Source organism: Vulpes vulpes, chromosome 1 (assembly GCF_048418805.1).
Source record: "Vulpes vulpes isolate BD-2025 chromosome 1, VulVul3, whole genome shotgun sequence".
Lineage (NCBI taxonomy): Eukaryota > Metazoa > Chordata > Mammalia > Carnivora > Canidae > Vulpes > Vulpes vulpes.
In genome coordinates, this window is record NC_132780.1 from 163,469,530 (window position 1) to 163,493,699 (window position 24,170).

At 36.5% G+C, this 24,170-nt stretch overlaps 1 protein-coding gene across 50 annotated transcripts in view; it reads left to right on the forward strand.

The window, feature by feature from the left end:
- Positions 1 to 23,840, forward strand: part of RIMS1 (regulating synaptic membrane exocytosis 1) — a 471,964-nt gene extending 448,124 nt beyond the window's left edge. For all 50 annotated transcript variants that reach the window (XM_072735185.1, XM_072735168.1, XM_072735249.1 and 47 more), the window contains 5 exons: positions 13,955 to 14,093; positions 16,242 to 16,354; positions 19,115 to 19,216; positions 19,817 to 19,956; positions 21,472 to 23,840. In XM_072735185.1, coding sequence (XP_072591286.1) covers positions 13,955 to 14,093; positions 16,242 to 16,354; positions 19,115 to 19,216; positions 19,817 to 19,956; positions 21,472 to 21,690 — 713 coding nt within the window. In that variant the 3' untranslated portion in view covers positions 21,691 to 23,840. The remainder of the gene's footprint in view (positions 1 to 13,954; positions 14,094 to 16,241; positions 16,355 to 19,114; positions 19,217 to 19,816; positions 19,957 to 21,471) is intronic.
- The last annotated feature ends 330 nt before the right edge of the window (positions 23,841 to 24,170 follow it).

The window sequence follows — 24,170 nt, forward strand, 5'->3', positions numbered from 1 at the left end:
GTAAGTGAGGTGTTAAAATTTCCTACTATTATAAAAAAAAAATCCTACTATTCTTGTATTACTATTGATTATTCCCAGTATGTTTATTATTAACTGCTTAATGTATTTGGGTGCACCCATGTTGGGTACATAAATATTTACAATTGTATCTTCTTGTTGGATTGTCCCGTTTAAGATATTATGGTATCCTTTGTCTCTTGTTACAGTCTTTATTTTAATATCTATTTCATCCAATATAAGTATTGCTACCCTGGCTCTCTTTTCACTTCATTTGTATCCTTTCACTTTCAATCTGCATATGTTTGTAATAGGAAGTGTAAAGATGAGTCTCTAATAGGCAGTAGATAAATGGGTCTTGCTTTTTTACCCATTCTGTTACCCTGTGTCTTTTGATTATAGCATTTAGTCCATTTATATTCAAAGTATTTATTGATAGGTATATATTTATTGACATTTTGTTACTTGTTTTATGGTTGTTTTTGAAGTTCTTCCATGTTTCTTCTCTTGCTGTCTTCTCTCTTGCTGGCTTTCTTTCGTGATATATTTGGATTCCTTTCTGTTTTTTGCATACCTATTACTGGTTTTTGATTTGTGGTTGCCATTAGGATTATATATAACATCTTATGCTTATAGTAGTCTATATAAAGTTGACAGTTGCTTAAGTTTGAACCTATTCTTTACTCTTCTTCCCTCCATCTCTTAGGTATATGGTGTCATACTTCACATCCTCTTATTTTGTGGCTGATTTTTATAGATATACTTAATTTTACAGTTTTTGTGCTTCCTACTTTTCTTCCTCCTACGTATAGTCTTTTCCCTTCCACTCAAAGAGTCCTTTTCAACATTTCTTGCAGAACTGGGTTAGTGGTCAGGAATTCCTTTAACGTTTGTTTGGGACTCTTTATCTCTCCTTCTATTCTGAATGATAACTTTGCTGAACAGCATCTTCTTGGCTGCAGATTTTTTTTCTATCAGCACTTTGAATATTTCATGTTATTGTCTTCTGTCCTGCAGAGTTTCTGTTGAAAAATCAGCCTTATGGGGTTTCCCTCATAAGTTACTGTCTTCTTTTGCTGCTTTTAAAATTCTGTGTCACTACTTTTTGCCATTTTAATTATTATGTGTCTTGATGCAGACCCTTCCTTGAGTTGCTTTTGTTGGGGGTTTTATGTGCTTCCTCAATCTGAATTTGTTTCCTTCCCCAGATTGAGGAAATTTTTGGCTAATATTTCTTCAAATAAATTTTCTGCCCCTTCTGCTCTCTCTTCTCTTATTGTGACCGCTATAATGCAAATGTTATTATTATTAATGGTGTTGCTGAGTTCCCATAGTCTATTTTCATTTTTTCTTAGTTTTTTCCCCTCTCCCATTCAGCTTGATTACTTTGTACTATTCTCTCCTCCAGGTCACTGATCTGTTCTTCTGTATCCTCAAGTCTGTTATTTATTCCATATAGTGTATTTTTAATTTCAGTTATTGATTTCTTCATCTTTTTTGGTTCTTTTTTACATTTTCTATCTCTTTGTTGAGGGTCTTCCACTCTTTTCTCAAGTCTAATATTTTTATGACCATTACTTTAAATTCTCTATCAGGCATATTACTTATCTCCATTTCATTTAGCTCTCTTGCTGTGATTTTGTCCTGTTCTTTCATTTGGGACATATTCCTCTGTCTCCTCATTTTTTCTAACTCTGTTTCTATGTATTAGGTAAGTCGGCTACATCTCCTGCTCTTAAAAGTAATGGCCTTATGAAGAAGAGGGTCCTGTATTGCCCTGCAGTGCAATGTCCCCCATTCACCAGAAACTGGCATTTCATGGGTGTCTCCTATGGGTGTTGCATGTGCCCTGCTGTTGTGGCTGAGCCGCTTTTGCCTTCAGTCATCTGCAATGACTCTCTTTGCATGTTGTAGGCAGGATTTGGTCCCTTGTCATGAGTGGGCCAGTCTAAAGCCACGTTGGGTTTGAGTTGAGTCAAACCAGGAGTTTGCCAGAGATGTAGTTGCACTGAACTACATGGCATTTTCCCTGTGTTGTTCCTGAAAGCTTTCACTAATGGGTGCTGCTTGCATTCAGACCAGAGCTCTGCCCCCAGCCCACTGTTGGGACCACAATTGGCCTGGTATGTGTGGTCATCTTCCCCTCTCCTTGGGTCAGGAGTCACTTCAGAGTGGTACTGCCCCCTGTCGGGGGTGCTTGCATCCTGCTGGGCTTGTGACACCTTCTGGACGGGCTATAGCCAAGAATGTATTGGAGGGGGCAGGTATGCAGGAGAGCACAGGGGTGGAGCTCACTGTTAGCAAAGTCCATGCCTGTCTGCTCTGGGGAGAGAGCTGCAGCCACCCAGAAAAACTCCTGCATAAGCTTTGATGGAGAGTGTGAATCCACATAGCATACAGGGCAGAAGGGAGGGGGCGTGCTGTTAGCAAGCTGGATGAAGACTGTTCATGCTGTGCTAGTTCCCACAGGTGTTCTGAGTATCTAGGCTTGGGGATGAAGGAGGAAAATGGCATCCATCAGCTCTCTTTTTCTTGGAGAAGTCTCCTAATGATCTCTGCCCCTCCAGCACTATGCTCTGAAATTAGTAAACAAATCTCCTTCCTATATACCCTAGGTGATTTTCATACTACTGCTTCTGTGCTGTATCTCAGTGGAGATGTTTGTTATGCTGTCTCTTTAAGGGTAAGGACTCGGTTTCTTCTTCCCCTCCAGCTCTCACAGAGCCAAGCCCACTGATTTTTAAAGTTCCAAGTATTGAGCAGCCCCAGTGGCTCAGCGGTTTAGCGCCACCTTCAGCTCAGGGTGTGGTCCTGGAGACCCAGGATCCAGTCCCACGTCAGGCTCCCTGCATGGAGCCTGCTTCTCCCTCTGCTTATGTCTCTGCCTCTGTGTGTGTGTGTGTGTGTGTCTCTCATGAATAAATAAATAAAATCTTAAAAAAAAAAAGTTCCAGGTGTTAAGCCCCACTGGTTATAAGAACTCAAAGAGTTAGGCCCTTCTGTTTTTCAAAGACAAAGTTATGGGAACTCATTTTCCCAGTATGGGGTCCCCATACCTTGGTGCTCTTCTCCCCTCTTCATGTCCAAAGCATTCCTCCCTCTCACAGCCTCTCCTGTGAGTCCATTTGGCTCCCAACCCATCTCTGCCCTTCCTACCATCTTCAGTGTGGGCTCTTCTCTACATTAGCTGTGGAGAGTCTGTTCTGCCAGTGTTCAGGTTATTTTCTGGGTTATTTACACTGATGTAGGTGTTATCTAGGTGTAGCCATGGGACAAAGTGAGCCAATGATCCTCCTACTCTACTATCTTTCCCAGAAGATCTATCTACAGTAATGATATTTAATGAACATTATTTATTGCTAGTTTCTCCCCTTCTAACCCTGCATATTCTCACATGTCATAAGGAAGAAAAATTCCCATTAATTTTATTGTTAGAAGAGTCTTATTCTTCCAAATATAAAACTATAGAGGAACAATCTAATATAACCCCAATTTCTTATCCAAAGTTAAAGTATTGACAGTACTGTTCACAAAATTGCTAATTTTTTAAATCCCCTATTGGTTTTTATTTAGAGTACTATGTACTATGATACAGGATAGGCTGCTGTAACAAGATACCCTTAGATACAGTGGCTTAATGAAGACTGTCATATAACCGGACAGTCCAGTCTGGGTTATAGTGGCTCCATCATGTCAGGCATCCAGGTGGTGCCAATTCAACAAGTGCTTCCATCTTGAGGTCCAGAGTAGTTGCTGCAGCTCCCACCATTATGTCCCCATGCCATCAAGAGGGGAGAGGGAAAGGGATATGCAGTTGGTCTTTAGCTTGTAGGATGGGGAAATTCTATCACTAAGAGAAAAGGGTCAGAATGGGTACTGGGGACACAAGTAGTCTCTGTGACATGTTGCAATTTAATTATGCTTCATTCTAAATATTTTGAGTTAAATATGATGCACAGGAACATGTGCTTTGAGTAGAGCAGGAGGAATTATCATCATTCAACTTGAAAACTTAATCTGTACAAAATACTGGAGATCTTATTGTTGTAACAGTATTTAACTTAAATAGGTACAGAACACTGTCCTGAGTGCTTTACATGGATTATCTCAATTACTACTCAAAATCATCCTGTGAGCTAGGTATTATTATCCCTCCCCTTTCATAGATGGAGGAAGGTGAGGCATACAGAGAGAGGTGAAGTAAGCTGCCTACAGCCACAGAACTAACATATGGTAAAGCTGGTACTTGAATCCAGACATTCAAATTTCAGAATTACCTCTCAAATAATTTCCTGTTCAGCCAGCCCTTGGAATCTTAGGCTGCCTTTTGAACCTGGATAGGAGGAAAGATTCTCTAAATAGCAATACCCTGAATTTAAACAAAAATTTTTAAATTAAAAATATACAATAAAACAAGATGTAGCCTAAATTATTGTTTTATTTTTACAACCAGAATGGTTGATAGTAAGGAGATATTCTAGGTTTATAATCAATAAATGAAACCCAGATTCATCTAAGGTATTAATTTAGGCTAAAGGAGACAGAAAAAAATTGATATAAATGTGGGTTTTTTTTACTACTCCTGGGAAAATATATATAAAGCCTTATTTTCTGAACCTCAAGGATTGTTGGTAAATGTTTTAGGTATATTCAGCTATACTTCAGACCATTTTTTTAATCAAGGATATCTGAAACAAATTCATCCTGTTATTTGGGGCTTAATCTCACCCTCAGACCATTCAGGTGATGACATATCCATAGGTGCTTTAAAAGATATTTAAATCATCACATTGAATAAATAAGGGGATGGCTTTAGAGTGTTAAACTAACAATATCCACTCCCTAGATTCATTAGTTTGCTAAGGCAGCCATAACAAAATACCATACATGGGGCAGTTAAAATAACAGAAATTTATATTCTCACAGTTCTAGATGCTAGAAGTCTATGATCAAGGTGTGGGCAGGTTTGCTTTCCTCTGAGGCCTCTCTTCTTGGCTTGCAAACAGCTGCCCTCTTCACATGATGGTGCCTTTCTGTGTCCTAATGCCTTCTTCTCATAAGAAAACCAAAAAGGTGGGGATTCGAGCCCCCGCTAGCAGGGTTATTTTAACTTTATCACCCTTTAAAGGCTCTGTCACCAAATTCAGTCATATTCTGAAATAGCAATCTATTTTCTCAATGTATGAATGGCGGGGGTGGGAGGAGTAGTCCATAATATGGAAACTCTTTGTAAACACTGAAGCTACAAAATCAATTGGCAGCAGTGAGAAGTGCAGCATTTGACCTCCCCCATCTTACAGCTTTGCCCAAAATAGAATGTGGTACAGGTAGTATGTTTCAGTGACAATAAACCTCTTCATCTAAATATTTTTTGGCAGCCTTACTAAATTCAGTATGAAGATTATTTAAAAGAGCATCTTAAACTTGCTATTGCTTACATTTTCACCAGCCAGGCAAGAGGAAAAATGAAAACTCAGTGTGACACTGGCAAATGTTTTGCTGAAAAGCTCAAGTGTGGTTGAATGAACTGAGCAGATAGGACAGACAGGCATTACCTTGGCTCAGAACAATACCGGGTCTCTTACCAAAGAATAACTATTAGCCACAGAAGAACTGGAAAAATACAGATCAGTGTTCAGTATGCATGAATCCCTTTTCTAGAGTTGTATCTGTAGAGAACTTAAAGTATATGGCAGCAAGAGAAAACTACCTCTTTCAGGTTATGACAGTGAAATAAAAGAGGATAGGCACATCACTGAGAAAGATTTTGAAGTATTCTGAAAATATCAGTAAGGGAATTTATTCCATCATCTCACAGAAATATTCTTAATGATACTATTTTTATTTTCTTGACCATTTTATTTCTTTCATTATAAATCTCTCTAGAAAATGAGACGAGGAAAGGAAAGTTGTGAACTTTATTGCTTGTAGAATTAACATAGAGGATAAATGAGGGAGACCAAAAAGTCAAAGAGGCCTCATGCAATTTTGTAAAAATAATCTTCAGATGTATGAAATTTTTACAAGTTGTACTTATCTGGTTTGGGATGAAATACATTTTTAAAACTTTGGCATAACACAAAAGGAACACTTGTTTGTTTAAAAACTAAGAAAGAAAACCCATGACACTATTAGAACAGACTACCTTATAAAGATTTCTATGTGGTTATGACAACATTAGAAGCATCTGACAACAAAGGGGAACTGCTGAATGCTTTCTTTTAGAGAATGATTACTAAAGACCTTTGACAATACTCCTGTATCATATTGCATATAATACAAATTACACACAACGTTATTGGGATAATATTGGCATTAGGAAGACCAAGACCTTGAGATCATTAACAACATTAATAAATAACAATACAATAGCCACCCAAATGATACATACTGTACACTTGAGAGCATTATAGGAAAGGTCCCGTGTGAGCCTGCCCGCCTGCCACCCCTCTAGCTTCAACTCTCATCATTGACAGAACCCTGGTCATTCTGGAAATGTAGTTTTCTCAAGAGGCTATGTTCTCTATCATGTCAGGACCTTTAAATATACTGCTCTCTTAGCCTAAAATACAAATACCACCCCCATCCACCATCTGCATGGAGTTAAAATTTCCTTTTCAAATCCCTTGGATACCTATTCTCTCAGCATATCCAATACTGTGAGTTTAACTGTAATTGCTGCTACTTTGAACACCAGATAAAGTGGTTGGTTTGTTTTTTTTGGTTTTTTTTGTTTTCTTTTGTTTTTTTTTTAGGAAGCCTATTTTAGAGATCATCATAAGCACCAGAATTATCTTCAGGAACAAAGTAAAGGAAGAGAAGATTTGCATTTCTCATCTCCTGATCTCACCAGGTTCCATGCTCATTTAGTGGCAGAGCAAGCACAGACTCACACTCACTGTTTAAATTGTTCCTTCTCTCCCCTTTTTCTTCCTCTCTCCATATTATTGAATATACGTAAAACAAATACCTAAAGCTAAATAAATATAAAATAAGTCCTCTGTTTTAATTATGCTGAATCACAAACTTCTGTGTGTCAGTCTCTCCTACTAGGCAACAACATGGTTGCGGATAAGGCCTCTCCTTTCTACTCTTCCGTATATACGGTACTGGAGCCAAAACACTCCGAGAATAGTTTGTTGAATAAGTAAACAAGGGAATGAATGACCAAAACATATTAACTACAACAACTTTTCTTTTTAAAAACATAACAATTTTGTCTCTGTACATAAAAAATATTTAATTTTTATCACTGATCTCAGTTTCATTCTCAGGATTACCAAAAGACTGCATCTACTTCTAGTTTTTCTTTGTGAGCTAACAGGATATTACTGCATTTATCTTTCGGATCTGAACTGTTTAATCAGTTAAATGATATTCTTTTACTGATTTTTCCAATTAATTGATGAAATTGACTATTCATTTGGCATTAGAGAATACTTTGAATGATGATTTAGCAGACATTATCTATGTTTATCCACCTTTCCAACCAATAATATTAGATCTAAAAATTTTAATGTTTTATCTTGTGCATTCAATCATTCCCATCTGTATAGAAACAGGCTCTAATGTCACGTATCTTAAAAAATAGATAACCTCTACATATCCTATGCAATTCTCCAACCTACCTCTCAGTCACAGCAAACCTTTTCAAAATAGTCATGGAAACTCCCTCTACTTACTGTGTCTCATTCTCTTTTCTGACTGGCCATTCCTTTCAGGCTCCCAGCCCTACTGCTTCACCAAATCTACTCTTGAAATCAGTGATTTCCATTAAGTCAAACTCTATCATCACTTCTGTCTGTGTCTTTTCTTATTTAAGATTTTATTTATTTATTTGAGAGAAGGAGAGAATGAGTGCTTGAGCACTGGTGGGGATGGGGGAGAGGCAGAGGAAGAGGAAGAAGCAGACTCCCCAAGAGCAGGGAGTCCTACATGGGACTTAGTTCCTGGGACCCTGAGATTATGACCTGGCCCAAAGGCAGATGCTTAACTGACTGAGCCACTCAGGTGCCTTTCTAAAATTCTTACTGTTTCTTACTAAAATTCTAGGTAGTAGACAATACTTTTTTTTTTTTTACTTCTAACACTTTATTCTTGTGATTTCTGCACCATGACACTTACCTATTTTACCCCATGCCTTAAAACATCTTCCCTTAAGGCTCTTTAACAGTCTTGATTTTCTTCTGGACCTCTCTAAAAATAGGAAATATCCCAGGCTTTATTTTGCTTACTCTTTTTATCTCTCTCTATACTTCCTCCCTATTTCATTTACTATGATAGATTTTAATTCCATCTGTGATAGATTTTAATTCCATCTGCATGCCAGTATATACTGTCTGTCTAACTACTGGTTGACCTATCCCTCATGGTCCTGACTCATGCACATACTTCCTACTTTACTCTCCACATGGCTACTTAGGAAGCCCCTCAAACATCCAAGAGAGAACTCATCATTTTCACCACTCATAATGAATTCCTCTTCCTTTCCAGTAAATGACACTACTATCAACTAGTTAACTAAAAACCTGAAAGTTAATTGATGTGTTTTTATCTGAACTTCTTGTACATCTAATAGAGCAAATACTGTCATATCCACTTCAAAATATAATCAAAGCTTACCCTCTTCCCTATCTCCACTGCTGTTTCCCTAACCTAAGCCACTATTTATCTCTTCGTAGGTAGGAAAGTAGCTTTCCAATTCCTCTCTGCTCCCACTTCTAGTTTCTACAATTCATTCTGCACATAAGAGCTAGAATGATCCTTTGAAAATTATAAATCATATCCTGACCCTTCCCTGTGGCCTCCCGGTACACTCAGCACAAAATCCAGGTCTTTTCCAGCAGGCCATGCCCCACCTTGTCCTTCACCCTCTTCCACCCTATCTTCTCCTTATCCATATGACTTCAGCTTCCCATAGCTTTCTCAGACCGCCAAGGAAAGTCAATCACTCCTCAAGGTCTTGCACTTGCTCCTTCTGTCTGGATAATACTTCCATTAGATCCAGAAGTGTCCTTCTCTGCCCAGCTGGTCAAAAGTAACTCACTCTACTGGGACAGTCTATTCTGCTTTGGTTTACTTTTTTTCCATGATGATTACCAGTTCTAAAATTATCATAACTTATTTGTTTTAATTGTTTATTATATGCACTATCCTGTCTTCTTACTGTTCTAGCTCCAATACCTAGAAAAATGCCTGTTAGATTAGGTACTTGCTGGTGCCTGGGTAGCTCATAGGATCAAGTCCTGCATCAGGCTCCCCACAAACCAGGAGCCTGCTTCTCCCTCTGCGTATGTTTCTGCCACTCTCTTTGTGTCTCTCATGAATAAATAAATAAAATCTTTAAAAAAAGATTAGTTACTGCTTAATGAGTATTTACATAATAAAGTAATGTATCAGGGTGTTTCTCAATATAACATACATCTCTTACTATGAAAAGAGAGAAATAATTAATTATACATTCCAGAACATTATATAAAGGAAAGTTGTTTTTCCAAAGCAGGGGAAAATAATTGTTCCCAAATTATATGGATTTTACTAATTTTTCATGTGTTCATGAATATAGAGTATTAAAATAGGCTAGTTTTCTAATCCCTTTGTTCTTTATATAATACTTGGGACAGCAGTTTCAAGTCAAAGGTTTCATGTCATAATCTGATAGGAGACTTCATGTCTTAACCAGGTTGATGATCCTTCAATGGATACAAATAATTGTTAAATAATGGTAATCTCATTTAATGGTTTAATGCATTATATTGATACTTTTTAAATTACATATACGGAACATATACTTATGCTATAATCACAGCATATATACAGAGAGATATACAGATAATTATATATATTTGTGTTTACATAGAATATATATGATTTTAACAAAGTTTTTAAGTGAGTTTGTAAGCCCATATGAAATTGTGTACATGAAAATATCTATGTAGCTAAACCATTGTTCTGTTCATAAAATAAATGAGATTAGACTTTGTGTTTTCCTAAACTATGGTATAAAGGAATGGTCATAAGATTGGGATTCAGAAGATCTAATCCAGCATCTGCTGCTAACTAGCAAATCATTTTGAGCAAATTATTTTACTTATTAGAAATGTACATTCCATTAGGAGAGGGATTTTTGTCTGTTGTGTTCATTGCTGTATCACCAGTATCTGGTTAAAAGGCTGGGCTGAGTGTAAGTGCTGAACAAGTATTTGTTGCATGAGGTATACTTCTCCAAAATTAGTTTCCACATCTACAAAACAAAGTTCTTCCCAATCCTTGCATTCTAAATGGTATTAAAGTTGTTGGGAATTTAAATAAGACAGATTTGTAGCTAGAACTATATTCAGTTTTTACCTAGGCTTTTATAAAATTGTTTAGTTTATCAAAAATCTTTTTATTGGATATTTATTAACAAGAATAAGACAAGAGATAGGTATCAGTCCCTATTTGCTGTTTTCAAAAGGACTAAAACAAAAACTTTACAATTAAAAATATATTATTCAAATTCATAAAAGTAAGTATAAAAGAAAGTTCAATGACCAACTTCTCAAATGATGTTTTCTCAAGTTGTGTAGCATTTACATTTTGGAAGCTATTAAGTTTTAAAACTGTTCTAAGAATGTTAGGGCAACCTGTAAATATACCCTTCTTTAAGAATACTTGATGTCCCAATTAAAGGATATAAACAAATTAACAGATTCTTTACTTTTTTTTCATTCATTGAACAAATGTGTAATAAGTGACAACTCTGTGAAACCCTGTGTTAGGAAATGATAGCCTACTTGATGAGCCTACTCTGCACCTGTCACCTGCACTGCCAGGTGTACCCAGAGCCCTGAGATCTCTGGTGACACAGCCTTTTGGCCAGAGCCAACATCAACATTGGAAAGACTACAGAGGAAAGTTGTGCAGGACCAAGAAGACAGGGGCCCTCTCCTGACCACCCTTACTCACAGCCTTCCCACCACAGTCACCACTACCAGTCCCACCAGGGGTATTACTTCCCTGTTCCCTCATGGCTTGTGTCCTCACTTCCTCCACACTGATGATTAATGAGACCCTCACCCCTTTATAATAAAACCGTTGCTGCTCTATCTTGTCACTTTCTATACCCTCCCCCATCCTACCTGGTTTTTTTTCCATAGCAGTTATTACCAAGAATATATTTATTCGTCCATTGTCTTGATTGTATAGACACACTAGAATGTCAGCTCCATGATAGCAGGAAATTTGTCATTCATCATGTCCCCAGCACCTAGAACAGCATGTACATATCACAAGTACTAGTAAATATTTGTTGAATGGATGGATAAATGAAAAACTGATGAATGAATGACCTGAACCTCCCCACTATTGATCTTAACTGTTCTCCTCCAATTTCCAGCATCATCTCACCATTTAGATTTAAAATTTGCCCTCATTTTCCTAGCTGTGATAGTCCTTGTTCTCAATAAGAATTTGGTGTTCAACCCTGGGTTTATTGCCTCCTGCTGCTTCAGGGAAACACTTGCATAATTCCACTTAGCTTGCTTTCATAATACGCCCTTGGGGCTTGCCTTTACTCTGCAAGTGGAATCTAGTCAATATGTGTGTATGAATGAAATGTTGTTCTACCATAGTGACTTCATAAAGGAACTACATTTTGAGAAGGAGGCACAATATACAAACAAATAAATATATAAATAAAAAACAGCACTAGAATGTCCATAAATGAATTCACTGCATTCAGTAATTGTACAAATTCTACGAGGATGAGTCAAATAGGCAAGACAGAGACTAGAAGGGTTTGGAAAAGTAGAGAATCCCTGAGCCTTAGATGGAAAAATGGGTACATCCATATGAATGTTGGTAGCAGTGATTTAAATTACTATAATGTTTCTATTTGGCAATTTAGAAATAGCTATTAAGATTAAACAGATTCCTATCCTTTCACTAGTATTCAACTTCTGGAAATTTGTTCTATAAAAAACTCTCCTGTAACAACTACAAACATCCCAATGCTCCTCAGTTAGGAGATGGCTTAATTATTGATGCCACCTAATGGTGCAATCATTAACAAAAAAAATAGATATAGACATGTTTGTATTAAGGAATGAGGAAAATGTGTGATCTTGCTATTGAGTTTATACCAGTGTTCTAGATACTAGGGATAACAGTGAGCAACATTCACAATGTCCCTCTCCTCATAAAGATGGCATTCTAATTGGGGAAACAGGCAGCAAACAAATAGAAATTTAATGACAGAGCAGTGCTATAAAGAAATATCAAGCATAGCAAGGAGATAGAAAGTGATAAGCATCAATAAAAGCCTCTCTGAGGGGGTGACATTGGCACAGAGACTTGAATAAAGTGAGGGGGCAAGGCAAGAAAGTCAGAAGGGAAAGACAGGAAAGCAGCATGCTTGGAGTGTTCAAGAAAATGTGGGAAGACTGTGACTGGAGAGAAGTGATCACAGGAATGAGAGGCAGTGTGAGATCTGAGAGGTGAGCAAGGGTTAGGTTATGTGGCATTTTATGGGCCATAGTAACAGTTTTGGATTTTCTTTTAATTTTGTTAATAGAAAAGCACAAACTCTTAAGCAAGGGAATGGCATATTCAGATTTATGTTTTTAAGAAACTGCTGTGGCTCTTATGTAGAGAATATTCAGCATTCTGAACATAGTATAACCAATTTTTTTTATTAAATAATCTACAACAAAATTACAGTGACCAAAAAATGAGGAAAACGTGCAGTGTTTCCTATAGTTTATTTATGAGTGTTTTGAAGCATCTGCTTTACAGAGGCTGTATGAGGGTTGAAGAGTTTGTGTGTGTACGCACATACATGTTTATGCATATAGAGCTTTTTTCATATATTAATGGCTATTAAATGATACTATATGAAAAACTGAAAGAAAACCAGAAATTCATATCAGATGTGTGGATGTAAAAAGTGTGGCAGGTATTAAAAGTCTAAGTGTTTGTCTAACCTTTTGATATTGCTTTAATCAAACAAATGTTTTAGAATTTCATTTCCATGCTATGAATAGAATGCCAGTTAGTGCATTTCAAAGTGGCTTGATGAAGTTGCTCTGAACTTAGAGTTTATCAAGAAAATGATCAGCCATTATAATTCACAATACCAAAAGAGACTCACACCCAAAACTGCCAAACAGAAGTCATGCAGCTGAGACAAAAAACCAATGAGAGAGCCATAAAGGCTTGGAGTTAAGATATACCTGTTCTACCTCCATAAAGGCACATGCCTCCTATGTGCCATCTCAAAAAAGAATGTGTATGGTAAAGTGTTTTGAAAATCATTAAATAAAACACTACTGTTTCTCTTTATGAGATTGCTGAGAAATGGCCAAAACTGGTTACTTTTCATACTTGGTTCCCTGTGCCTCTTCCCCTTTAAAGGACAAGGCCTGGGGCAGCCCAGCGTGATCCTGGAGTCCAGGGATCGAGTCCCACATCGGGCTCCCTGCATGGAGCCTGCTTTTCCCTCTGCCTGTGTCTCTGCCCCCCCCCCCCATCTCTGTGTGTCTCTGAATAAATAAAGAAAATCTTAGAAAAAAAAAAAAGGACAAGGCCTGTTCATTTAGGTCTGTTCAGAACACTCCAGATTGGGAAAAACCTTTTGTTTTGTTCAGCATTATATTTCCACATAAGACAGTTCAGTGGCAAATCGTTTTTCACTGCAGTTGATAACTTGAGCAGCAATAAGTCAATAAATTCATTTTGGTTCACTGAGATTCAAGTAGTCTCTGGAACTGAGGCAGTGGTCTACCTTCCACTGCTACCCCTCTTGGCCAAAGCATATGTTGGCAAAGAGATTTAGCTAATCAGATTATTCTCTTAGACTCTCTTTTTCCGAGTAAGCATTTAATTTTATGCATAATTATTTTATTTGCAGAATCAATCAGTATTCAGGGAGAAACTGTCCAGACAAAACTTAAGAGTTTCCTTTACTCTCTCTTGTCAGAGTCAGGCCACAAGAAGTTAAAAAGTACCATCCAGAGAAGCACAGAAACAGGAATGGCAGCTGAAATGAGGAAGATGGTAAGGCAACCAAGTCGAGAGTCTACTGATGGCAGCATCAACAGTTACAGCTCCGAGGGAAAGTAAGTGATATTAGCACCTCTGTATGGCTTTAGGACCATGGTTTGTGTAGTCACGGGTAAAATAACAAAGCTGCCAATGGTTATGGTACAGATTCTTTATTTACTAGGAGTTCAACCCTTCTAAAACAGCCTTATCTCTTGTGATACGTATGCGGGGACACACCTCTCCTGGTCACTCAGAACTTTCAAAGGTATGAAGAAAATCTGGGCTAACATGAATAAAGTGATCTCCATCATCCCAAAAAGTTCAGAACAGTCCATAACCGGATGTTTATTGTAGAAATGCCACATTTAATGTATTATTTCATGTGAGGAAACTCATTGTCGGGCCAAGACACTAAAATCTGAATTAAAATTTAGAAATGAGGGACACCTGGGTGGCTCAGTGGTTATGTGTCTGCCTTCAGCTCAGGGCGCAATCCTGGAGTCCTGGGACCGAGTCCTGCATAAGGCTCCCTGCATGGAGCCTGCTTCTCCCTTTGCCTGTGTCTCTGCCTCGCTATCTCTCTGAGTCTCTCATGAATAAATAAATAAAATCTTTAAAAAAAATTTAGAAGTGAGAACTAATTTCCTATATTCCTACTTTTCTCCAGACTGTTTTGGGTTCTGAGTTGTTGGAAGTCTTAGACTTTCATAATAGCTACTTAAATCTTTTTGTTTTTAAAAACATCACTAACTCATCTTTATCTTAGGAAAACAGCCCAGAATTTATCTTACTCATTATTTTTCTGGTTAAAGAGTTTTAGTTATTTTGAAATTAATTAATCTTGAAAAAAGTATAACTCGATTTGTGTTTTGCTTACTTGCTTTTCCATAAAGATCTTGCAGAAAACCTTGCATTTTTCTATGCTTGAGAATTTTTCTGATAAAACCAAACTTTTACTGAGGTGATAGATCTTACAACTAAGTAATTATTATTCTGCACTGGGTTACTTGGGGATTGACTGCGTACAAATTTTCTATATTCATTTATTGCCATTCAAAAATCTCATTTACCAATCTAAAAGTAATAATTTATTTTACTTTACTGGCACTTTTTTATTTTGCTCAGAAAATGAAATAAAATTATGCCAAGTTGTTCATGACATGCTTTACACTAGAAAGGTGTGTTTATTTGATTAAATGATTGGTATGCACACTCCCAACAAGATATAGCTAAGACCAAAAATAAGCAGGAACGAAAATTATGGAGATGAACTTGCTGACAAAATGCCAGTATTGATGAAGTATTATAATGCAATGTGCAAATGGAAGACCAGAGACATTATTTTCTGATATAAAATTAATAAATCAATATTTATCTACATTGTGGATAAACCACTTAACCTCTCACAGATTGATTTTCATAGTCTCTGGATGTGATAATAGTATGTACCCCCCCGCCCAATTCCCTTGATTGTGAGGAAATAATATGTGAGAAAGTATACTGGAAACAATACGTCTCTATAGATATGTGCTGATTCAAAAAATCCTTACTGAAGTCCAGCTACATAGCAAGGATGGTTCTTGTTGCCCAGGATACATCAATAAACCAGAAAAGCATAGTCACTCCCTGCTGGAGCTTCAGCCCAGGGAATTCAGGCAGTCAAATGTAGTAAGAAATGAACATAGTCTAATCAATTCTTTTCCATTTGAACTGAATGAAAATCTCAGATAATATAAAAATGTAGTTCGCTAAAAAAAAGAATAAATTAAACAAGTTTTGCTTGTAAATAAGAACTTGTACTGTACTATCACATTTGTTGAAGAAATTATCAGGCATTTTTTAAATTTAGCATAAATGTTACTTAATGTTCATGAACAGTTATTTATGTGAAATTCATTATATAAAAATTTGCATCTTATATTTTATGTCAGCAATATGTTTATGTAGGGATTTGTATTTGTAAATTTCCAGAAAACTTTAGTATATCAACTGTAGCTAAACCCTTCTGAATAGAACATCAGCTCTTAACTTGAGAATTTATTTAGACCTTTTCTCAATCACTGCTGAGCTTCATATACTTGGTTCAGAGGCAATGAATGCAAAGAATCAATGTAAACTGTCTAATGTTTATGACTCATGAAGAGAATTAGGAGTCAAATGGAAGCTAATGAAAAGAATTTTAAAAGATCTAACATTTTGATTTCTTTTTTCATTGCTAATAGCTTAATATTTCCTGGAGTACGACTAGGAGCAGACAGTCAATTCAGTGATTTTCTTGATGGATTGGGACCAGCTCAGCTAGTTGGCCGTCAAACCCTTGCCACCCCTGCAATGGGTAGGAATTATTTTTTTTTCCATAAGAAAATTGATGTTTCATGATTGACAAGGTCATTTAAAGTATCATAATAGTGGGCCTCTGGGTGGCTCAGTCTGTTAAGTATCTACCTTTAGCTCAGATCATGATCCCAGGATCCTGGGATGGAGTTCCCCCACATCTGGCTTCTTGCTCAGCAGGGTGTCTGCTTCTCCCTCTACCCCTCCCCATTGCTCTTGCTTTTGCACTGTCTCTCTCTCAAATAAATAAATAAATAAAACCTTAAAGAATATAGTATTATAATATTAATATAAGTGAGAAGCAACATTTTAGCAAGGGTATTGCTGGTTTCAAATGACTATTCTAATTTCTGATGCCTGTTTCTAACTTAAGACATGATGCAAAGTGAATAAAGTTAGTCATAAATCTTTGACAAAGAAAGGTCTCAAAACATTTTCCTCATACACAACATTGCTCAGAAAGTACCAGAGGGTATACCTCAACAAGATGAGCTAGGTGAACTTAAAAAATTACATAATCATAATTATATAGTCTAATATTGGGATAATGACAAAGTGTCAAGTATATGGTGGAAGTAGGAAGAGAATGAGGGAGATTGAAGATAGAAGCTAGTAATAATATCTAAAACTGAAAAATAGGAAAATACCTTATAAGTATAGTATTTAGGGCAGCCCAGGTGGCTCAGCGGTTTAGTGCCACCTTCAGCCCAGGGCTTGCTCCTGGAGACATCAGGCTCCCTGCATGGAGCCTGCTTCTCCTTCTGCCTGTGCCTCTCTCTCTCTCTCTCTCTCTCTCTGTGTGTGTGTCTCTCATGAATGAATGAATAAAATCTTGTATATATATGTGTATATATATAAGTATTTTTATTATAGTATTTTATTTTTATTATAGTATTTTATTTTTATTATAGTATTTTATAATATATATATATATATATACACACACACACATATATATATTATATATAGTATTTATAAATAGAGAGGGAAATGCCAAGTTGTAAAAAATAAATCAGATAAAAATATTGAAAATTCTGAAGGCAGTGACCTTTGGAAGGCTGCAAGTTGGGAGAGAGAATGGGAATCTTTTATACTAATAACAAGACTTACGGAACAATTTGACTTTTTTAACTATGTGTCTATGTGATTAAAACAAAAACAAAAGAGACATCTGGGAGCTGAGGTCTGAAACAGAGTTATAAAAAACTAATGAACAATCCAGAGCCACAGAATTGATCAACTGACCTGGCAAATAAAGAGAATTCACAACTGAGAAAATAGAGATGATTTAACTAAGAAAAAATTAGAAATAATTAACGTTTATCATTTACAGAAATCCAAGTAATATATCAATCAGAAAACAGTGAGCACTTCAGTAAAAATGGCCAAAGGATATGAACAGGCAAGTGTAAGAGAAAGCATGCAAACCAAAAATATTTAGAAATATGTTCAGCTTCTCTATTAATCAAAGAAATGCAAATTATAACTTTTTAACCATCAGATTGGAAAAAATTAGACCATATTCCTAATACTCCTATTAGTGGGTGTAAAATATAGGAAAACAGATACTTCTGGTGGTAGTACAAACTGGCACAATCTTTCTGAAGGATATTTGGCAATATGCATGGAATTTTTGGTTGTCCATTTAAATAGACCCAATAATTAAAAATTTGAGAATGCACACCAATTGTGCAAAAATTCTGTATTAAGCTATTCATTGTGGTGCTATTTATAATAGCAACAACATATATAACCTATGATAGATAACCTACCTAACCATAGATATTTCCATCAACAGGGATCTTGTTAAACAGGTAATGACATGCCCATTCACTGGTCCATATAGTCAATTGAGGATATATGGTCATGATAGAGATAGGTAGGTAGGTAGGTAGGGGGAGAGAGAGAGAGAGAGAGAGAGAGAGAGAGAGAGAAAGGAATGAAGGGAGGAAGGGAGTTAATTTAAGAAAGAGAAAGTATTTATGAGGTTGCTAGGATGTTCACCAAAACATTAACAGTGGTTTTCTCTAGATAATGGAAATATAGATAATTATACATTTTTTTTTTTTACTAAAAAGTATTGTATACTAGGTTATATAAAGGATAAGAGATCTTACCAGACACCTGGCTGGCTCAGTTGGTTAAGCTCCTGCCTTCGGCTCAAGTCATGATTCCAGGGTCCTGGGATCAAGCTCCATGTCAGGCTCTCTGCTCAGTGGGAAGCCTGTTTTTCCCTCTCTCTCTGCCTGCAGTTCTTTCTGTTTGTGCTCTTTGGGGAGCCTGGGTGGCTCAGTTGGTTGAACATCTGCCTTTAGCTCAGGTCATGATTCTGGAGTCCTAGGATAGAGCCCCTCATTGGGCTCCCTGCTTAGTGGGGAGCCTGCTTCTCCCTCTGCTGCTTCCCCTTCTTGTGCATGCTCTCTCTCTCTCTCTCTCAAATAACTAAATAAGTAAATCTTTTTTTAAAAAAAGAAAAATCTTACCAGAGTATAAGAATAACTTAAATACTTGAGTATTATTGTAATTAAGTGATTTTTAAACTAATTTGAGATTCTTATAATGTGGATTAGTACCAGAAAAATAATGAGAAGCATTTCAAAACCTGATTGGAGGCAGGGGAATAAAAGTGAAAGCTGGGGTTCTAAATATTAAGGTTTTTATCAAGATCATGAGGATCATGGGGTCTGTCGTACACCTCTATTTTTTCAACTCTGTGTAACTGCAAAGAAACTGAAACATTTTGTTTCCTTTCCACTTGCAGGTGACATACAAATTGGAATGGAGGATAAAAAGGGCCAATTAGAAGTTGAAGTTATTAGAGCACGAAGTCTCACGCAAAAACCTGGTTCCAAGTCTACACCTGGTAAGGAAAGGTGGTACTGAGCTTGGACAAGAGAATCTGACATAAGCAAAAAAAATCAAAATATTTGCTGCACTTGAATTCTATATGCTCCACTTCACATCATCTGAATGATTAAAAAAGCAGCTTTTCTGTATTCTTTGATTCTATAAAAACGGATTTGGGTTTTCCTTGCACAATTATTCTGCAGAAAGGATAAGGAAGAGTATTACCAAATTAAGAAAAGTTTAGTTATGATTGTTTCTTAGCTTGTGTTTTTTTTCTGCACATTCACAAATGAAAAGGAATTTTTTTTTTTTAGTTCTAAGCATAAAAAGGAAACAATGGGCTTTAAGTTATACACCTGAATTGTGATGCCAGCTATATCTCAGGTCAGTCAGTCTTAGATTAACTTTGCATACATTTACTTGAAATGAAGAAAATGCCTAGTGATAACATAAGAGTTTTAAAGAATAGAATTTATGGAGCACTGGAAATTTAAAATGATTTAAATAATCAATGGGGAACTTTTCAATAAACATCTTTAATTCTCTAATAAAGCATTCTCCAAATCAATTTCACTGAAGGATTAACTTCTTATATGTTAAATATTACTTTGTTCAGCTCCATACGTCAAAGTATATCTTTTGGAAAACGGGGCCTGTATAGCCAAAAAGAAGACAAGAATTGCACGAAAAACCCTTGATCCTTTATATCAACAGTCCCTGGTTTTTGATGAAAGTCCACAGGGTAAAGTTCTTCAGGTTAGTAAAAGTTTGAGTTTTTACATTATAATGTCCAAATTATTCATATAAACACTGAAGAGATGGTCAAACATGAAAAGAATAAATTTCAGTAAGGAGAAATGTGTAACATCTTTGAGTAGAAAAAGACAAATTGTTAAATTACAATATAAACAATATGTAGTACTAAAAATATCTGATGAATCTAATGGAAAACATAATTTTTATTTTATCTCCCTTGTTTTTTTCCTTCTCCCCATCCTCTCCTTCCGTTTTTGTCCTGCTCTCACACCCCCTCTTCTCAATAGATAGCTGGCTAGGTAGGTAGGTAGATAGATAGAAGGCAAATGATGCAATGATCTATTGAGCATTTCTATGTGCCAGACATGGGATACAAAAAGGAAGAAAGGAAAGAAAAAGAGAATATTCAGGACTGGTGAATATCGGACATATTAAGTAATTCTATTACATGACTTCTTTTTTTAAGATTTATTTATTTTAGAGAGAGCAGGGGGGATGTGCAGAGGAAGAGAGAATCCCAAGCAGACTCCATGCTGAGCACAGAGCCCGATGCAGGGCTCCATTTCACAACCCCAAGACCCTGACTTGAGCCAAAACCAAGAATCCGACGGTCAACTGACTGCACCACCCAGACACCCCCATACATTCTTTTAAACATACACTTCTTTTAAACATTTTAACTATTGTGTGCATAAAATATCATAATCCCCATTATACAGATTATGTATGAGGATCACAGAGATTAAATAATTTGGCAAAATTACTCAGTAAATTGAAAAGGCAAGTTTCAGCAGTCTTGTAAGCCGGTGAATGATTTCAGTTGAGAACCTTTACAGATGACCAAAGGATTGAAAAACAGAACCTAGTAGGAGTAAGTGTAATGGAATGCTTATCTAATGCCAATAGGAGTTGACCCAGATTGTACTAACTGCCTATAAGCAATAGGACTTATTAATCATCTGATCAAATCAGAATTGTCAGGCAGATGCTCAGAAGGCACTGGCTTACAATTATTTTTCAACCTGTCACATCACTAACAAGTACATAATGTAAAAGAAATGTAATGAATGTTGTCATTCTTTGTACATAATCCGTGATCATATACATACATACACATACTCCATCATTATCCATATACACACTCCTCTGTACACTGAATTATGTTGTTTTGCTCTGCTAACTTATACATATTTTAATTTTTATTTATCTGGCCCTGTACATGACTTATTAGATAAGATAGATAAATAAACTTATATATTTACTTCTTTAACATGGTTTATGTAGATAATACCCCTCATTGATAGGGAAACATTATCAAATCTAAAAATTATCATATAGTGTCCCTTTGAGCACTTTAATGTTAGTATCTTTCTCTGTTCTTCCTCTTTGGTGTCAGTTATATTCATTTCCTCTGCTTCACTGATTGGCCCACTTTTACAGAATAGTTGTTTTTAGCCTTCAAATATGAAAAAAAAAAAAGCCTTCAAGTTGTATGGCATTTCTCTGTCTCTGCAGGTGATCGTCTGGGGGGACTATGGCAGAATGGACCATAAATGCTTTATGGGTGTGGCACAGATCTTGCTGGAAGAACTTGATCTCTCCAGTATGGTAATTGGATGGTACAAGTTGTTCCCACCATCATCCCTGGTGGATCCCACACTCACTCCCCTGACCCGCCGGGCTTCCCAGTCATCTCTGGAAAGTTCAACTGGGCCTCCCTGCATCCGCTCATAGTGAACTCATACAAGAGTCATTCCAGTGAAACTCTACCTTTCAGGATAATAATCTGAACCAGATATTTCATGATCAAAAGCATTGTTGGAGACAGACAATCAACTTGTGTTTTGCCTGTAGTAGTTTTCAATCATATGTCCCACTTGTTGTTTAGAACCTGGCTTCATATGACAGAACAAGACAGTCTATCAAATTACAGTAAGAGTCAACATGCTAGTGAGAGTCACTGATGCTTCGAACAAACAGAAAAAGAGGAAACTTCAAATACACACACACAAACACACACACACATACACACGCGCGCGCACCCCAAATTGAACAAACTGGAAACTCTCACTCTGAAAAGTTATATTTTACACGTTTCTGCACAGACCACAAGCAGTGTTATTTCCTTGGTGTTTGAGAAATTTTGTTCTTCTGTGTGTTTTATTTGTGTATTATTTGTTGGGTTTTGGTTTCTTGATCTGTTTTATTTTTCACTGTATTTGTTATTTGGATATGTCATGACAGGCCTCATGATGCTTACAAAGACCTTTCCTTTCTTTTCTCAAAAGCACCAAAAAAGGGCTGAAGCAGTCTCTGTGGCATCTCCCCAAAGTGTTCAACAACTAGGCAAGATGAGGCCAATGAAGGGTTTCACTGGCTTTCATTTTATGATACTTCAGTCTTATGTGTGGAAACCCAGAAAACAAAAAGTTATCTTCTAAAACAAATAATCATAGAATCACTTTTTTTAAATGAAGAATAATCTGTTTGCATTCTAAAAAATTAATTTATGTTTTCCATTGTTCTCCATGGAAGATTTTTAAAGAAGTCAACCTGCAACAAATGCTGGGAATTAAAACTAACCACATAACTGTACTTTGGAAACTCTCCTCATAATAACTTCTTCTTTCTGATATCCCCCCAAAAAAGTATATGCTCATGTGTATAAACCATACTTTTGACTCCCCAAAATGGTGACTAAAAACTAGAAACAGATTTGAGCTGAAAACACTTACAGTTATGCCCAGGCCTCTCGGCCATGTCTCCACGTAGACACACCCATCTGCCCCAGGAAGAGCATGGTATGAGCTGTCCAGTATTCCACTGGAAATTCCAGTTGAAATATTCTGCACTAAAGTGATGTTTTTATCAAATTTTAGTTTACATTTCTTTGAGATCGATGCAAGCACAAAGCTTGATTTTTTAATGCAAAGTATCTTACTTCTGGGGTGGGGGGAATAAAACAGTCAAATTTTCAACTTGCATTTTCTTCATTTGAGTTTTTCTTGGCCTTGAATTTCCCTTGTGACATTCTGTATAAGTGCTACAAACTGCAGACTCTGCAGATGCATTGATATGTTCTCCCTCCTTTTATGAGTCATTCAATTTTTGTGATCACACAAATAGAGCAGCATGACTTGGAACTGTTCAAAGCTGCATGCACGTTTTGTAAAAAAAAAAAAAAAAACAAAAACAAAAAAAAACAAACGAAGAAAAAGAAAGGAAAAGAAAGAAAAAGAATAAAGAAAAGAAAAAAATGAAAAAAAAGGTTATTTAATAATGTATGTTAGTTCCACCTTAGGCCAGCTTGTATGTTGCATGTACTTGTACAGTTTGCTCGTTAATTACTCTACTGAAATAACCAAGAAATCTAAGCCATCCATTTTTGTTATAGACATTTTGCAGGTTTTAGCCATACTCCGTCTGTGAGTTTGGGGTGAAATGTCTATAGATGGACTTTATTTTTTACCCTCTGGAAAACGTGATGTAGTATGGACCAAATTCCTTCTAATTAATATTTTGGTGTAGATTCCTACCGTGGGGCTGTACCACATGTAGACACTGTGTTACACACTAGGTTTTAATCCATAGACATACTGCCTGCACCAAGTGAATTATTTATTATTATTTACACATACCAGAATTATCTGCCCATCATTCCACAGGGCACAGATTGACCACTATACTCACCATGCTGAGCAGGAAGAACTGAAGCATTGGTGCACTTCTACTAGATTCCGTTCTGTCTTAGTGGCCAACAATCAACTAATTATAATTGGGTAGTATCTTTCTATTTTGACCACTTGTCTTAACACTCCCCTGTGCTTTTAAAATGAACAACTCATGTATGTAAACATGTTTAATAAAATTTACTTTTCATGTCAGTTGGTAGCCATCTGTGTTCTATGTTTTGCCAGATTTCCATTGTGGGTTCTATGGTGCAAAATGGGAGCCAGATCATGGGAAAGGGAGGCTGAGATTTGTTGTCTGCTGTGGGCATTTGACTTGACTTGTCACTGCACTATATCTGTCTTAATCTACGCCCAAAGGGTACTTTGCATCACATACAAGTTTTCACTTTGTTAGCCTGTCTAAGTGAACACATGACTATACTTCTGAAAAGTGGCATTATTAAAAACAATAAATCTCGGTAAGAATCAAATGGAAGGTTGTTTTTCTGCTGCTGTTTGAGTGTGCTAATAAAAGAGACAACT